The following is a 14885-nucleotide window of genomic DNA, read 5'->3' on the forward strand; positions in this document are numbered from 1 at the left end:
ATGGCCCCTGGTGCCACACTCTAATCAGCTAATTAACTCAAACCACCTGCAAAAGCCTTTAAATGGTCTTTCAGTCTAGTTCTATAGGCTACACAATCATGGGGAAGACTGCTGACTTGACAGTTGTCCAAAAGACGACCATCGACACCTTGCACAAGGAGGGCAAGACACAAAAGGTCATCGCTAAAGAGGCTGGCTGTTCACAGAGCTCAGTGTCCAAGCACATTAATAGAGAGGCGAAGGGAAGGAAAAGATGTGGTCGAAAAAAGTGTACAAGCAAGAGAGATAACCGCACCCTGGAGAGGATTGTGAAACAAAACCCCTTCAAAAATGTGGGGGAGATTCACAAAGAGTGGACTGCAGCTGGAGTGAGTGCTTCAAGAACCACCACACACAGACGTATGAAAGACATGGGTTTCTGCTGTCGCATTCCTTGTGTCAAGCCACTCTTGAACCACAGACAGCGTCAGAAGCGTCTTGCCTGGGCTAAAGAGAAACAGGACTGGACTGCTGGTGAGTGGTCCAAAGTCATGTTCTCTGATGAAAGTAAATTTTGCATTTCCTTTGGAAATCAAGGTCCCAGAGTCTGGAGGAAAAGAAGAGAGGCACTTCATCCACGTTGCTTGAAGTCCAGTGTAAAGTTTCCACAGTCAGTGATGGTTTGGGGTGCCATGTCATCTGCTGGTGTTGGTCCATTGTGTTTTCTGAGGTCCAGGGTCAACGCAGCCACATACCAGGAAGTTTTAGAGCACTTCATGCTTCCTGCAGCTGACCAACTTTTTGGAGATGCAGATTTCATTTTCCAACAGGACTTGGCACCTGCACACAGTGCCAAAGCTACCAGTACCTGGTTGAAGGACCATGGTATCCCTGTTCTTAATTGGCCAGCAAACTCTCCTGACCTTAACCCCATAGAAAATCTATGGGGTATTGTGAAGAAGAAGATGCAATACACCAGACCCAACAATTCAGAAGAGCTAAAAGCCACTATTAGAGCAACCTGGGCTATCATAACACCTGAGCAGTGCCACAGACTGATCGACTCCATGCCACGCCGCATTGCTGCAGTAATACAGGCCAAAGGAGGCCCAACTAAATACTGAGTGCTGTACATGCTCATACTTTTCATGTTCATACTTTTCAGTTGGCCAACATTTCTATAAATCCTTTGTTTTTATTGGTCTTCAGTAATATTCTAATTTTCTGATATGATGAATTTGAGATTTTCATTTGTTGTCATTTGTAATCATCAAAATTAAACAAAATAAACATCTGAAATATATGAGTTTGTATGTAATGTATGAATATAATATACAAGTTTCACTTTTTAAATGGAATTACTGAAATCAATCTACTTTTTCATGATATTCTAATTTTATGACCAGCACCTGTAGAGGAGGAAGCTTTTAGCTCAGTGTCATGATGGGAGGGAAACAGCTGAACTGTGCTCACAGGAATGAACAGACAATCCTCTAATCATCCAGTCTTAATCCAGCCGAGGTGACGTCCTCCAAGCCTCAGACTAGACTGTGGTTGTTTATGTGGTAAAGATCAGGGAGACTTTGTCACATAAAAAATAGCACAGGTGCAGCAGCACTGAGGTCTGGATTTGTCCATCAGTTGTAGTTTCTCTGCTTTTCTGAGCCTTTAGGTGAAATAAAATGTCAGAACTTCCCTATCTGGATTCTCTAAGGGCTGAAAAAAGTTTTTATTTCTCAGTCTATGGTATTGTATTACTGTATTCACTGTATATTCTCGAGATAACGACATAACTATCTCGTTATCACGGTCAAACCATCAATTGTTTTCTCGAGATAACGAGATAATTATCTTGTTATCAGGAGAAAACAGTTACTGATTTCTTGAGATAACAAGATGATTAACTTGTGTGAATAATGAGGCTCGCCAACAGCCCTGGATTCCCAGTCCATCCATGCCTGCAGGGCCCCTAGTTGTTCAGTCACAGTACCACGTCTGCGCAAATAATCAGTTTTTTAGTTTCCTTTTTCTTTTTACTAATTGTCAGGTCGTAGTGGATGATTGGATTGGATGGAATACAGTAGAAAGAAATCTGAAAATCTTTAATCTGGGCTCATTGTGGGGGTTAAGGCATCTTATACCCGTTACAGGCGTAACACCGGGGCTGTTCAGAAAACACCTGGAACATTGGAAGCAAATCATCAATCCAACAACGTCGTCTTGTTACCTAAAAGTTAAACACAGGATTATTTACAGAATTACACATTGGCTGCCATGACTTATAATTAGAAATCATCTCCCGCTTTTGTGGTATTGAGGGATGTAATCAGTTTTAACACACACCAATCATCTCGTTATGACCAGAAAAAGGCTTTTGTTATCTTTAGATAATGAGAAAATTAACTTGCTTTCTCGAGAAAACCACCGTGAAAAAATATCGGAGGGACACGGCCGCTCTGGGCTTCCGTAGTATGGAGTGGATCTATAATGAATTATTAATTACTAATACAGGACTCTCTGCAGTCTGCATGATATGATGACCAGTACTTGCACTGGAAAAATTATCTAGAAATAAGTAAATTCTTAAATTTAGTGTATTTGCCCTTAATTTGAGCAGGTAAATGAGATTTTTTACTCTTATAATAAGATAATTAGATAAAAATGCACTTGAAATTAGACAATGCAATTGTGTTTCCTTATTTTAAATAAGGACTTATTTTAAGAAGAAATGACTGATTTAGATGTTGATTTTTCCAGTGTGTGACCTTTGGCCTCCAGGAGGCTCTGCATTCCCACCTTCTTTAGTCGTCTGATTTTCATCAGTGGTGTGAAGCAATTCATTTCAGATGAGGTTTGTGAAGAGGGCTGCACAAACAGATGAGGAGTATGGGGTGAGCCGTAGGGAGAAAGTGGTCTGTTACCATGGCAATGAAATTCACAGAACACATCTGCTGCTCAGACGTGGCCTTAGACATCCCTCCATCAGGTTCACGCAGCTCTGATGAGTCACATCACCTTCTGTCCGTGAAAATCCAAAACAAAACATGACAAGGAGATATTAAACCCTTCTGTGTGGGAATGTGCTTTATTATGTGGCAGTCGCTGTACTCCTGTCAGATCTCTACTGAGACACACAGGTAATCTGCCAGCCTTCCACTCTCTGTCACAGACACTCGATAAGACTCTTTCTGAATGACTAGAGCTGCTCATTATGTGGCCAGTTACTCATAACAGCTCACACAATGTAAAAAAAAAAATCTAAAGCGAAGTCGCTTTTCTTTAAAATAACTGCATTATTTTAATTAATCATTAGTTAATTGGATAAGAAGAACTTCAGAAAAAGAAAATACAATTGCATTTTCTTATTTTAATATAAACTGTCTTGTTCCATTGCCAAAGTGTCTCTTTTACCTCATCAATTTAAGAACAAATGCACTTATTGTAAGAACAAATGATTAGATTTCGATTTTTTCCAGCGTAGTCGTTTAAATTCAGGCAGATTTTGATATGGACCATATGGCTTTCTCCCAGGGTGCCAATAGGATGGGGTGTCTGCACAAGCATCTGTCAGTTGTGCCTTTCTGCTTAAGGTTGGGTCATTTTTTGCACTGCATTAACGTCGCCCCTCCTTCTCCTGTGGCAAAAGGATCTTCAAACAAGTATAAGTGAATATCTAATAAAATTCGACATGGTCTCCATGGTTCTACATAGGTTAGTGGCGTCAAACAGCAAACAACAAAGTGGGTTCAATCAAGTGTGTGAGAAGCTAAAGTAATGTAAGCTTCATTTGACCTCACTTTAAGCTTTTTATAGGCCCTGCATACATCATTAACTTCTCTACAAGTGAGAAATAATCACATTCTTTTAAATCATATATCTTGGAAACTAGGGGTGTGAATAGAAAAAAATGTAAACATTTCTCCGCTAAGAAAATAAATAAATCTACTTCTATATTTTAAGTGGTTGGAAGGTTGTTAGAGCTGGTCAATCAGGCTAGTTAGCACCTGCACTGGAAAAATGATCTAAAAATAAGTAAAAATCTCTTAAATTAAATGTATTTCCCTTTAATCTGAGTAGGTCAAGGATATAGTTTGCCAATGGAATGAGTATTTGTAGTCTTAAAATAAGATAATTAGATAATATGCACTTGAAAAGATTTGTTCCAGCGTACAGAGGTCCTGTTCTCATCTAATGCAGATAGAAATATGCAATAGATGATAACATGAGTCTATTTTTCATACAGAAACATGACGACAGGCTGACCTGAAAGGCCATAAAAAGATGTTCAAGCATGAAAATGCATTGCTCTGATCAGATTGTTATCAGCAGAGGGTCAGGGTTAGCACACTGCAAAAAATCCAAATCTAGATAAGTCATTTTATTTTAAATAAGTGCATTTGTTCTTGGATTGAGGAGGTAAAAGAGACATTTTGTCAATGGAACAAGACAATTTACATTTTAAATAAGAAAACAATTGCAATGTCTTATTTCAAGTGCATGTGATCTAATTATCTTATTTTAAGAGAAAAAACACTCATTCCACCAGCAAACTATCTCATTTACCTGCTCAAATAAGGGTAAATACGCTTGATTTAAGAAAATGTTACTTATTTGGAGATCATTTTTCCAGTGCAGTATCTGTTGAGCATTAGCATTATGCTAAGGCACATCGTCTACAGCTGCATTTTGCTTTAATTGTGATCTTTTTGGTGGAAAACTGTTGTGTTAATGAAAAGTTTAGCACCTCCTTGTTAGATCAGATGTTTCTTACAGTCTCTGTGTTTTATTCTCTTCCTGTTATGATCACTTTTAACCACAGGTTTGATTGTTTTCATGCTTTCTCTTGTTTTGTTTCTGTTTAAGCCACACCAGCGTTCAGCCCTCTAATGCCAACACAGTTATTTATATCTTTGGTGATTCTCTCTGTGTTTTATTGCTGTTAGATGGACACTCGTCTGTCTAGGTTTGTAGCCAGTTCTTATTTAACCCTCTATAGGGCGAAATCAGTGAAATACTTTAAAAATCCAAATTTCAAGCCAATAGTGTTATTGGAATCCAGGACAAGACTTTATTACCTTTGTAACGTAAAAAAAAATATGTAAATTTTGATGGCAAAAATGAATGTCAATGTTATAATAAGAAATGCTAACTTGCCCAAATATATTAGGAAAAATAACAAAAGTGCTTCTATAAGAAATTAAAAACAGAAAGAAACACATTTTATTTGGTCCATCATAACCTTAGAGGCATTAATGCTGATACTGGACCTTACGGTTTTTAGTTTATAAACCTAAATAGAGTTGTTAACTAGGCTTATTAACTGTTTAACTTTACTTTTGAATTAGCTTATTACCTTTTTTTCTTGACTTGTTAACTTTTTTCCAACTTATATTACAGTAGGTAAATATATCATTTAAGGGCTCATCTAACTGGCCAAATGCCAAAATAAGATGAACAGCCATGTAGCAGTCTATTTGCTGAATGGCTGGATATAGATCTAGTGCTTCTAGACCTCACTGAGGGACTGACGGGGCTCCATTTGAAACGGATCAAAAATGCTAACTTGTCCTATAAAGGGTTAAAGAACTTTGTGCATTGGTTTTCTGCAGTTGTTCCTGGTTTAAGCGTCTGCATCATTCTGGCATTACAGCATCCTAGTCCTACTAGAAATGATAGTGTTGAAGGAAATTTGACTGTTGTCAAATATCCAGCGTAGACACCAGTCAGGTTTATCTGAGGCAGCATTGGGGCTCCACCGTGCTTCGCTTTCTTTGCATCTGTCAGAGTTGTTGATTTGTATTGCTGCGTAGGTGGTGAGCTGCTCTCTGTGCGATGTCTGCGCAGAGAGCTGCAAAGATGCATCTCTGAGTAAGTGAGAAAATGAGGAAGCAGCTCGCGTACATCAGTGCATTATTGACACTGTTTTAATGAAGCAAACACAATAAATAGAATTTGTGACAGCGGGTGGAAAGGACTCAATTTCAGTTCCACTAATGCTGCCAAAAGCCAAACAAACTTAGTGTAGTTTAGTTATGATGTGGCTGCGGTCGCAGGCAGATTTGTAAATTACAGCTGTGAGGCTGGTTATTAATAGTTTATGCATAGTTCATCTTCAATTCAGTTTATTTATACAGCGCCAATTCACAACATGTCATCTGAAGGAGGTTTACAGTTCATCAGATCATCCAGTCACATTGATTTAAAGTTTTCTATCTAAGGGAAACCAGTTGATCGCATCGACTCATTGACTCAAATACAATCCCTCACACTAAGCATGCTTGTAGCGACAGTGGAGAGGAAAAACTCCCTTTGAACAGGAAGAAACCTCCAGCAGAACCAGGCTCAGCGTGAGCGGCCATCTGCTGAGGCCCACTGGGGTTCAATGAGACAGAAGCAGACATAGAAAAAGAAACATAGATACAAAAGGCACCTGTCAACCAGCTCCACAGGCGGCCCCGTCCAGGAAACACACAGCCAGGCAGACGAGCTCCGAGCCAGCTCCCATGCCAGAGGATGAAGAGAGCACATCCAGTTAGTCACAGTCAGAGAAACAGGACTACACTGGAAAACAGGCCAAGCTCCAACATCTAGAAACAAAGGTGTTGATGGCAGCAGCACAGCTGATATTTCTCTCCAGGATGGAGTCACAGCCAAACGGGAACAGACCAGGTGAAGCTACTATGAGAAAAAGCAGAGAGAGCAGAACGTTAGAGATTGAACTAACAGATTCTGCAGAGTGGGAGAATAGAGATAGAATGAAGCAGAATGATGAAAAAGGGGTCCCTATGTCCTCCAGCAGTCTAAGCGGAGAGAACCTGGATTTGATCGGTTTTCCCTTTATTGGACTATTTACATCAACATAAACTGACAACAGCTATGAGGACAGGATGGAGCAAACATGCTGCTTATAGGAAGAAGTGTTGGCGTAGAGTGAAACAGTCAGGATGAAGGAAACGTGTGAATCTTAAGCAAACCTGTGGAACAGTTAACAGAAGTGGAAACCCCAGACAGATTAGGAAGCAGTGAGCATTTCAAACCCCCTGCTGCTCGCTGCCACCTTCATGGCTCCTATTCAGCTAATCCACGTGTTAATCCTCCATCTGAATGATGCATTTTCTGTCTGTCTTAACTCTCTTTTCTTAAAGCAGATCTGTGTTTGCTGTAGTACTAATATATTTACATGTAAAATCATTTCATGCAGCTTCTTGTTATATTAGTTGAAGTGTAATTGGGGCGGGATTTACCATTAGGCAATATTAAGCACCTGCCTGGGGCCCCATTAAACTCTGTTTATATGTATGGTTCAAACAATTATTCCTTATTTGTGCATATTAATTATGTTTTTCTCTAAAATGCCATCAGAACACTGATAATATTAAGTGTGTCTCAGCCCCCCCTTCAGTGTCCACCATATTGGATCAGTCCATTTGCTTCACTTGTTCAGAAAGATCCAAACAGACAGCAGCAAACCATTTGAAAACAAACCATGCAAAGAGCAGTGTTGCTAACTTAGCGCTTTAGTCGCTATATTTAGCCACTTTTCAGACCCCTCTAGAACTTTGATTTCTAAAAAGCTCCTAGCGCCAAATCTAGCCACTTTTTTCTGCTACTGGAGACTTTGGAGACAACATACAGTAGCAGCCATTCAAAATAGCCCTTCCCAGTAAAATGCCAGCCTCGTGCATATTTTTTTACTCTGACTAAAGTCTTTCACAGAATTACAGGAGATGACTCTTCTATTTAGATCTTAATCACTAAAATCATGACAGAAAGAATATTTTAGTACAAAGATTGATGTTTAAAAAGAAATTGTAAAGGGCGAGCCAAGGACCCATCAAGGAAAGTGAGGTAATTTTGAATGGCTACTATTATATAAAAGCAGCGAACTCTGCTCCTCAGAGCAAGTAGATTGGTAACCCCGCCTCCCGCTCTCCTCTATCTTGTCTGCTGTCATGATTCATGCAGCTATTATTTCATCCAAATGAAAAATGGAGAACAGAGAAGCAGATCATGGCTTGTCTACAGTGAAAAGAAGGACTGGGTTATTTACTTTGGCCTTTTTGGAAACACAGGAAGGAGCAATCAGCTAAGTGAGCTTAGTGCTTGGAAAAAATCTTTCATTCCTTTAGAGACAGCATGAAAAGTCAGCTGAGTACAAAACATAGAGAGGAAAACAAGAAGAAAAGGGACAAGAAGAGAGGGACACAACCTAGAACAGATAATGGATGTCTATTCTATTAACATTTCTCTATCTGTAGAATGGGTCTGTTTTATGTGTTGTCTTCTCAATTCAGACGGGCCCCCTGCCTGGCTTTGCCCAGGGCCCCACATTTCCTAAATCCACCCCTGTGAGTTATATTCCAGAGCTGGTATGAAAGCAATGTGGCACAGGTGGACCATTGTTTCCTGCAGTTGTCGTACAGCGTGTCCCAGAAAACCAGCAAACAGGATGAAAACATGAGGTTTCGTACGACGGCCCCAGAAATGCCACCAGTTTCCCCGTTTTGACTGACAGGAAAACTTGTCCTACATAGCTCATATTTTGGGCCACATTTTTTTAACGGTGTCAGGGCTGAGAACTGAAGGGCGTATAACAGATGAGCCCTACTTTTCACTCTGTACCCCATTTGCAACACAATGAACCAGGCGGGGAAAGTGACGGAGCCTTGGGAGGAGAAACCTGAAGCAAATGTAAATCCAGAGCATTTTTTTTTCTTTCAGTGGGGGGGTTTATGACCGCTGTTGGAGCATACTCTGTCAACCTGACTCTGCTGCTGAACTGGTTTCCGTGGCGGAGTGCTTAAATTTAGCCCTCCCCTGTGTACCAGTGACTGGTTGGATGTGATTGGTGGGGGGGGACCTTCACAAGGTCGAAATGTCTCATTTCTCTCTTGTACCAAACATCTCAGCGTCTTGTGGCGATAGGAAGCTGCTTTTATCGAAATGGTTCACGTTGAGATTGTGAGTTTCTGTCTGAATTGCTGCAGCTGATGGAGAGCTGGAAGCTTCATCTATTATTTATCAAGCGTCTGCCTACAGATGCTGAGTTTAGAAATAGGGCTCCTATAAAAGGTAACACCCTTAAAGTCTTTCACAGACAGATAGGTTTTTCTCTCCAGTAATCACTTAGTTGATCCTGATGAGGCCCCCTCCCACAGCCCCCCAGCTGTGATGGCCTGGCTCCTCTGCCACCTCTGGCTGCTGCCATCTGAGCAGAAAGCGCCTCCTGCTCCAGCAGCCAGGTACAGTGGGAGTATGTTCAGCCCCCGTCCTCCTTTGTTTGACTTTGTTCTTCATGCGCTCTGCTGAGGCAGCCACGGGGAGGAGAGGAGAACAGAGGGAGCTCTTCTCATCTCTGCCAAGCTCTACCACTGTCTTCCTCTGGCTCTTTGTTATGCCTCCGCCACTTCCCTCTTTGCCTGCAGCTACAGCTCCTCTGGTGCAGGCAGATACAGTTGGGGTGGATGTGCCTGTGATGTGCTTATAGGAAGGTCTGCCATCACCTGAGGGAGGGCGGCCGACTTATTGTCACGCTCAAGACTAGAGGAAGGAGAAGAAACACATGCAGCCGTGATAAGTTGTCACATCGGGGGTGGATAACCCATGGCTTTCTGCTTCTGTTAGGAGCTGCCAGATCACTACAGCATTGATTCCACTAATTCTTTTTGTTCTTAAGCATGAGAGGACTGCAGATATACATAACCCCCTCCACCTGAAAGTCACCTGACAGGTCATTGACTCACTAACCCACCAAGTCTGGCATCATGGCACACTTCCAGCAGCTGAGAGCCAGATGGAGGCGGACGCTTTTCTTAGATCACCTTTTGTGCTGCATGAGAGCTTCAGAGGTTTCCTGTTAGCAGTGGGACTTTACTGCCATCTTGTGGTAAAGATGAAGTCCTAACGAGCCTGTGTTGGAAAAACGATCTAGAAATAAGTAAATATTTCTTAAATCAAGTGTATTAAATTAAGAAATATTTACTGTTCCTGTTTGGCTGTGACTCCATCCCTTAATTTGAGTAGTTAAATGAGGTAGTTTGGCAATGGAATGAGTATTTTTACTCTTAAAAACAGATAATTAAATAATATGATAAGTGTCTTGTTCCATTGACAAAATGTCACTTTTATATCCGCAATTCAAGGACAAATGCCCTTATTTTAAGAAAAAACTTATCTCGAGGTTGATTTCCTATGCATTAACTTTATGAACAGTGTATTTAGGTAATTTAATTCAGCTTATTTCTATAGCGCCAAATCACATCATGTCATCTCAAGGCACTCAAAGTTCACCAGATCATCCAGTCAGATTGATTCAAAGTTTTCTATCTAAGGAAAACCAGCTGATTGCATCGACTCATTGACTCTTCAGCAATCCCTCACACTAAGCATGCTTGTAATTAGAAACATTAACTATATTTGTAGCTACATATAGATAAATATGCTCCAAATCTAGAAGAAAAGAACCATGTGGGCAAAATTACTGCATCCAGCAAAATTAACATCTACTTTTCTTCTTTTCCAGGTTAAGCTTCCTTTTCCTATTGATCAAATCACAAATCTTCCACGCAACGACTTCCAAATGTTGGTAAAAATGCACAAATTGACGTCGGAGCAGCTTGAATTCATCCATGATGTGAGACGACGGAGCAAGAACCGCATCGCAGCGCAGCGCTGCCGCAAAAGGAAGCTGGACTGCATCCTGAACCTGGAGTGTGAGATCAGGAAACTGGTGGGTGGACTGTTGGCTTTACATCCCGTCACTAAAAACCATCAGCTGTACCAGCCTTTCAGCAGGGAGTTAGACAGAACATGTAACCTTTCTCATGGAGAAAGCTAACTGTTGAACATGTTTTTGTTAAGGAAAGCTCTGTGTCTGCACCTCGAAGCTTTCTCTCTACGGTTCTTTTTCCTGAGAAGAGATCATTCAGGGCAAACTCTTTAACACGTCATAACTTATATGTATTAAATAATCAGGAGACATGACCACAGAGTTTGACAGAAATTATAATCTTACTCAGATCAAAGAAAGTTAGAGATTGAACTAACAGATTCTGCAGAATGGGAGAATATAGATAGAATGAAGCAGAATGATAAAAAAGGGGTCCCTATGTCCTCCAGCAGTCTAAGCCTATAGCAGCATAACTATAGAGATAGCTCAGGATAACCTGAGCCACTCTAACTAGAAGCTTTATCAAAAAGGAAAGTTTTAAGCCCTAAAAGCTAACTAGGCTTATAGCTTAAAAAAGTTGTGGAGATTTTTAAGATGTGTGAAAAGTTGTGTGTTATTGCTCTAAATGTTGGTTTATGCGGCCAGGTGTGTGAGAAGGAGAAGCTGCTGACAGAGAGGAACCAGCTGAAGGCCTGTATGGGTGAACTGTGGGAGAACTTCTCCTGCCTGTCCCAGGAGGTGTGCCGGGACGTCCAGCTGAGCCCAGAGCAGGTCCAGTCCTTACACCACTACTGCCCCGTGCTGCGGACCCCCAACTCCACTGCCAGCAACAACACCGCCCACGACTCCAGGACCCCCACCATCAGCACCCCAGCCGCCACCAGCATCGACCTCACCGGCCACTCCGGCTCCGCCACACCAGAACCCAGCTACGCCGACTCGCCGGGACCCTCAGAGAACGGACCCGAAGCCGCCGTCAGAAACGGGGCAGACAAGGACCCGGATGGCCGTGAGACCAGCTTGTTCCCCACATCAGAGTCTTTGGGGAAATCCCACCAAACCGTGACGGTGGATTTCTGCCAGGAAATGACTGAGAAATGTACGACCGACGAGCAGCCAAGGAAGGACTGTACCAAGTAGAGGTGGCTCTTTATTCTGTTGTTTTGAATGTTTTTTTTTTTGTATTATTTAATTTTACTCCTCTGACAAACCCTTTCTCTGGGTTGTGAGATGGTCAGCGTCTGCCAGTGTTCACTGAAAAACAAGCTTTGTATTTATGTCTTTTTGGGTCAGGTTTTTTTTTCGTTTCTTTGATGTTTTCTTGAAACGGTTGACACTAAAATTGTCTTAACAGCAGCAATACTGTTCTGCAGGCATTCTCCTCTAACCCTGACAGAGTGGGAACCTCTCTCCAAACTCTTACAATGGTGCTATACCCACCGGCAGGAGGGACTGCCGTCCACGTGTCACACATCGCAACTTCAAGTTGAGCCTCATCGGACCTAAGCAGAAGCCCTCTTTTTCTACAAACAGAATCTCCGTTTCTGCCTTTCTCTCTCGTCTTTTTACCACTCTGTCGTTAATCGGTGTTTTCACACACAGACCGAGGGTTTCTAGAGATGTTAAACACAAATGTGTGCAGAATAACCTGGAACTTCTCAGGTTAGCAGTGCAGCTACCTGCTACCTACTTCACCAAATCCTCTTCAACTTAGTGTCCAAAAAAATAACCATAATTTCTAATAATGTTAGATGAGATCAATTCTATTCGGTTTATTTTTATAGCACCAATTCACAACACATGTCATCTCAAGGCACTTTCCAGTTCACCAGATCATCCAGTCAGATTGATTCAAAGTTTTCTATCTGAGGAAAACCAGTTGATTGCATCGACTCATTGACTCTTCAGCAATCCCTCACACTAAGCATGCTTGTAGCGACAGTGGAGAGGAAAAACTCCCTTTAAACAGGAAGAAACCTCCAGCAGAACCAGGCTCAGTGTGAGCGGCCATCTGCTGAGGCCGACTGAGGTTCAAGGAGACAGAAGCAGACATAGAAAAAGAAGCAGAGATACAAAAGGCAGCTGTAAAAGGCGGCTCCATCCAGGAAACACACAGCCAGGCAGACGAGCTCCGAGCCAGCTCCCATGTCAGAGCATGAAGAGAGCACATCCAGTTAGTCACAGTCAGAGAAACAGGACTACACTGGAAAACAGGCCGATCTCCAACATCTATAAACAAAGGTGACATCTCTTTGAAAGGAAAAGTCTGCTGAGCAAGGAATACTCAATAGATCATTATTTATTACTAAAACTAATATGTTCACAGTGATTTAATTAATTTAGCATTAATTAGTAAAAAATATAAAAAATAATAATTTTCATTGCAATCACTGAGTCTGGAAGCGGCCATTTCTGCTCAAATATAGTAACACTTAAATGTTACTAAATGAAAATTACTCTTAATTAAAAGCACTTATCATTTATTCAGCTGTATGTAATAATTTCATATTTAAAGTACTTTCAGAAGTTTGAATTCTGAATATGAACTTTTCCTTCAGCTAATTATTATTTACACTGGGAAAAAAATTTAAAATCTAAACAATTCATTTTTTTCTTAAAATAAGTGCATTTTTCCTTGAATTGAGGAGGTAAGTGAGACACTTTGCAATACAACACAACAATTTACATTTAAAATAAGAAAAAACAACTATATTGTCTTATTTCAAGAGGATCTTATTTTAAGAGTAAAAACAGTCCTTTCATTGGCAGATCATCTTATTTACCGTCTCAAATTAAGGGTAAATACACTTAATTTAAGAAATGTTGACTTATTTATAGATCATTTGCAGTGTAGCAATAAAATCGTCCTGACACATTTTTCTGCTGCAAAAACTGAACAAAAGTAGGTACATTTTGTGTATTTAAACCTTTTTTAAACAAGTTAAATGAATTATTTCCTTTTACAAGCCAGACTTAAGACGTAAGCAACCTGTTCACAGAATTTCTGTGAGTGATTTATTGAGAAACAAGCTGTCCAAAGGTCTTAGGTGGCCAGCTGTTTGTCTTCTTGCATGTTGGACTTTAGGGTCAGTGCTGATATAAGGAAAGAGGAGCGTGATGAAGATGGAGGTTTTATCAAACCTTAGTACCCATCCAGTTGTGTTGCCATGACAACTACAAAGATGTTTACCTGTTCTTCATCAGAATCCAGCAGATGCAGCAGCAGCAGCGTCTGAGAACGTCCCGGTTCTATTCTGCTCCCGTTCATCTCCACTTCTCAGCTGTTTGTGTGTGAAAACAGCCGGTCGGTCGGTCTCTCTCTACCTGTCTACCTCTCTCAGTCTCACTCTGTTTCTTCTATGATTATATCTCAGTGGCCCTTTTCGTCACAAGAATTCAAACTCAGGAAGAAAAAAAAAAAATCCTCTGAATGTTCAACCTAATTCATGGAAAATGAGATCAGAGCTTCTGTACGAAAGGAAGTTACAATGCAGTGAGACTGTCAAATGTTCATATGCAAAAAAAAAGAAAAGAAAAGAAAAAATGTTTTCAAGCGTCTGTTGTTTGTATTTCTGTACAGGAGGACTTTGTACAGCCTGTAACTGAGAACATTCCTTCTATGCCTTCCACAGCACTGAACTGAAAGGAGAGAAAGGTGGATAGATTGCTATTTTTATTTCCCACTCATCAGCAATACCATTGTATTTGGATGTTGTAACGGTGATTTTTTCGAAGTGCTCGTTCGGCAGATGTGTATATAGTATGGAGCATGACGACTGTAACAGTGGTTTTTGTATGTGTAGAGGCGTAGATGTTTCCTTTTTTCTCTTGGGTTATATCAAGCACCTTTTCGCTGAGGGAAAACTTTTGCTTTGCTGTTTCCTGTCCTGCCTAATGAATACTTTCCATCATGGTGGGTGTTCTCATACTCAGGAAATCAGCTCATTACACACACACACACACACAGCATGCATCCAAACACATACAATCTTTGAGCCCCTTTTGCATGTTTAGATTTTTTTTTTGTTATGCCCCTCATTACCTTTTGCTCCTTTCTAAATGTGAAAAGGAAACTTCTTCCTGGTGTTATTTCTCCCGGCGTTTTGTAAGGAGCCTTCATTCGATGGGTTTTAACATGCTTCTTGTGTTACGCTCTCTCAGGCACTTTTCTGTCGCTCTAAATTTTTTTTTTTTTGTTACGGTATTAAACCAAGAAAGAAGAAAAAATAGGAATGAA

General features: G+C 40.8%; 1 protein-coding gene across 4 annotated transcripts in view; it reads left to right on the plus strand.

Annotated features, from left to right (window-relative positions):
• The window catches only part of bach2b (BTB and CNC homology 1, basic leucine zipper transcription factor 2b), a 114546-nt gene extending 102003 nt beyond the window's left edge, over nucleotides 1-12543 (plus strand). For all 4 annotated transcript variants that reach the window (XM_038289219.1, XM_038289218.1, XM_038289221.1 and 1 more), the window contains 2 exons: nucleotides 10502-10708; nucleotides 11294-12543. In XM_038289219.1, the coding sequence (XP_038145147.1) occupies nucleotides 10502-10708; nucleotides 11294-11788 (702 nt within the window). In that variant the 3' untranslated portion in view covers nucleotides 11789-12543. The remainder of the gene's footprint in view (nucleotides 1-10501; nucleotides 10709-11293) is intronic.
• Nucleotides 12544-14885: the final 2342 nt, after the last annotated feature.

This window comes from Cyprinodon tularosa, unplaced genomic scaffold (assembly GCF_016077235.1).
Source record: "Cyprinodon tularosa strain WSP-4 unplaced genomic scaffold, ASM1607723v1 ctg266, whole genome shotgun sequence".
In the NCBI taxonomy this organism is placed as follows: Eukaryota; Metazoa; Chordata; class Actinopteri; order Cyprinodontiformes; family Cyprinodontidae; genus Cyprinodon; species Cyprinodon tularosa.